This window comes from Empidonax traillii, unplaced genomic scaffold (assembly GCF_003031625.1).
Source record: "Empidonax traillii isolate 1590-97213 ecotype Southwest subspecies unplaced genomic scaffold, ASM303162v1 scaffold26:size2357266, whole genome shotgun sequence".
NCBI lineage: Eukaryota > Metazoa > Chordata > Aves > Passeriformes > Tyrannidae > Empidonax > Empidonax traillii.
In genome coordinates, this window is record NW_020955219.1 from 2,323,475 (window position 1) to 2,326,345 (window position 2,871).

General features: G+C 58.1%; 1 protein-coding gene across 1 annotated transcript in view; it reads left to right on the forward strand.

Annotated features, from left to right (window-relative positions):
• The window catches only part of LOC114070081 (dynein heavy chain 9, axonemal-like), a 63,399-nt gene that overhangs the window by 34,610 nt on the left and 25,918 nt on the right, over positions 1 to 2,871 (forward strand). Inside the window, exons 24-27 of the mRNA XM_027907287.1 lie at positions 20 to 107; positions 737 to 976; positions 2,187 to 2,347; positions 2,454 to 2,484. Coding sequence (XP_027763088.1) covers positions 20 to 107; positions 737 to 976; positions 2,187 to 2,347; positions 2,454 to 2,484 — 520 coding nt within the window. The remainder of the gene's footprint in view (positions 1 to 19; positions 108 to 736; positions 977 to 2,186; positions 2,348 to 2,453; positions 2,485 to 2,871) is intronic.

Consider the following 2,871-nt stretch of genomic DNA (forward strand, 5'->3'; position numbering starts at 1 on the left):
ACCTGCTGGACACCATGAGGGCCACGGTGAGGGATGAGATGACGGCGGCTGTCACGGCCTACGAGGAGAAGCCGAGGGAGCAGTGGCTCTTTGACTACCCTGCCCAGGTACCTGCCAGCGCTCCTAGGAAAGGTGGGCTGTGGCTTCCCCTTCCATCCTGCCCTTCCCTGCTTTCAGTGGTGGCCTCTGACCGTGGCTGGGGATGTTTCTGGCCACTGCTGTGCTGTCCAGGAAGGAGGAAGGGCGAGTTCTCCTTTCTCCTGGCAATCTCTTGATGGTTTCCCAGGTTGAGCTCCATGCTCTGATTGGAGCTCCAGGCAGGATGCAGTCCCGGGGCTTGGGCAGTGGCTGCTGCATCCTGGGGGTCATGGGAAGCCCATACACCCGGGGAGGTGAGAGGTGCCACAGGAGAACAAAGGATGAGGCCTCATGAGAGGAAAGAGCCCCTTGGATGACCCTCTGGCAGCCTCGTGCTCTCCAGCTCAGCCTCCCGTGTTGTCAGACATGGGAAAGGGGCACATTTCCTGAGGAGCAGCTGCCAAACCTGTCTGCCCCCAACAGGGTGTTACATGGATGTCGAGGGGCTGGTCCCCACTTCCTGTGTGCTGTGACACCGTGTGACAAAACACTTAATCTTATGTCACAGATCTTCATCCTCGATCTCCCTGTGGATCAGACATCCAAATGTGAGGAAGCTCTGGTGTGTCCCCGATACTGAGGCAGCCTGTTTTTGCAGGTGGCTCTTTGCTGCACCCAGATCTGGTGGACAACCGAGGTGGGGATTGCCTTTGCCAGGATGAAGGAGGGCTACGAGAAGGCCATGAAGGAGTACCACAAGAAGCAGGTGGCCCAGCTGAACACCCTGGTGACCATGCTGCTGGGGCAGCTCTCCAAGGGCGACAGGCAGAAGATCATGACCATCTGCACCATCGACGTGCACGCTCGGGATGTGGTGGCAAAGATGGTCGCGCAGAAGGTTTGTGCTCACAGGTCAAGCTGGTCCCGTGCTGGGCACTGGAGTGGGGATTATGGAGGGATAGAGCAGGTACAGGTCACTGCCTGACTCAGTGGGAGGCACATGGCTATAAGGAAAAGCATTTGGGCTCTTTTTTCTTATCGGTCCCCTGCTCTGGTGTGGGGCCACAGGGACCCCTTTAGGACTCCCTTGTCTGTCACTGCTCCCCCCCACCATTGCCCTGCCATCACAGAATCATGGAATGGTTTGGCTTGGAAAGGACCTTAAAGCTCTTCTCATTCCACCCCCTGCCACAGGCAGGGACACCTTCCACCAGCCCAGGTTGCTCCAAGCCCCGTCCAACCTGGCCTTGGACACTTCCAGGGATGGGGCAGCCACAGCTTCTCTGGGCAACCTGTGCCAGGGCCTGCCCACCCTCCCAGGGAAGAACTTTTTCCCAATATCTCTAACACTGCCCTCTGTCAATGTCCTCTTCCTTGTCCTCTCACTCTGTCCAAAGTGACATTCCCTGTCCAAAATCCCTCTCCATCTGTCCTTGGAACCCCTTCAGGCACAGAAAGGCTACAATTAGGTCACCCAGGAGCCTTCTCTTCTCCAGGCTGAACAATCCTAACTCTCTCAACCTTTCCTCATAGCAGAGGGGCTCCATCCATCTAATCACAATGTCTTTGACACTGTTTCATGTCCAGCTCTGCAGGTGGGTGGGAAGGTGCCCTTGGCATGCTGGGTTGTGGCTGTGCCTTCCTTTGTGTCCTCCCAGAGGCAGCTTCAAGGCACAGCTGGCCTCGGTGGTGTCTTGGCCCAGTTTGGGATGCAGGTGTCTGTCTGTCCACCTGCAGGGCTGCTGCTGGTTGTGCAGAGTGTTGGCCATGGCTCCCTGTCCCCTGTCCCCTGGTGCTGTCTAAGGCCCCTTCCCTGGCTAAGCAGCCTCTGCCCCTTTGCTCACCCTGCATTGCTGAAGCCTCTTCATGCCATGCTGCTTCTTAAATCTCTTCAGGAACCTTTGTGCTGCCTTTTCTCTTGGACATTCACTTTTTCCTCTCCCAGGGAAGTGCTTGCTAATTTGGTCCTGCTCTGTGCTGATGGGAGGTGGGGAGGTGACATTCCTCACCCCCCTGCCTTTGCAGTGGCCACTCCACCCCCAGTGACAGCTCCCTTGCAGTCTCTGAGCTGTGTGGCCCCCCTGATGGTGCCTGTGGGCTTGTTGCAGGTGGACAATGCCCAGGCGTTCGTGTGGCTGTCGCAGCTCCGGCACCGCTGGTCGGACGAGGAGCGGCACTGCTTTGCCAACATCTGTGATGCCCAGTTCCTGTACTCCTATGAGTACCTTGGCAACACCCCTCGGCTTGTCATCACCCCCCTGACCGACAGGTGAGGCCCTGGAAAACACCAGCACATGGCTGGAGGGAGAGCTGCCAGCTAAAGAGGGGTTCATTTTGGACACCCACACCCCTCTGGTTCTTCCTCTGTGTCCCAGCAATCCTCTGGCAGAGCTCCAGCTCTCACCTGTTGTTACAGAATCACAGAATCAACCAGGTTGGAAAAGACCTCTGAGATCACCGAGTCCAACCCATGACCCAACCCCACCTTGTCACCCAGCCCATGGCACTGATGCCACATCCAGGCTCTGCTCAAACCCCTCCAGGGACGGGGACTCCACCCCCTCCCTGGGCAGCCCATTCCAGTGTCTGATCCCTCTCTCTGGGAAGAACTTCCCAATGTCCAACCTAAACCTGCCCTGGGGCAGCTCAAGGCTGTGCCCTCTTGTCCTGCTGCTGGTTCCTGGGAGCAGAGCCCGACCCCCCCCCAGCTCCCCCTCCTGTCAGGGGATTGCAGAGAGTGAGAAGGTCCCCCCTGAGCCTCCTCCTGTCCAGGCTGAGCCCCCCCAGCTCCCT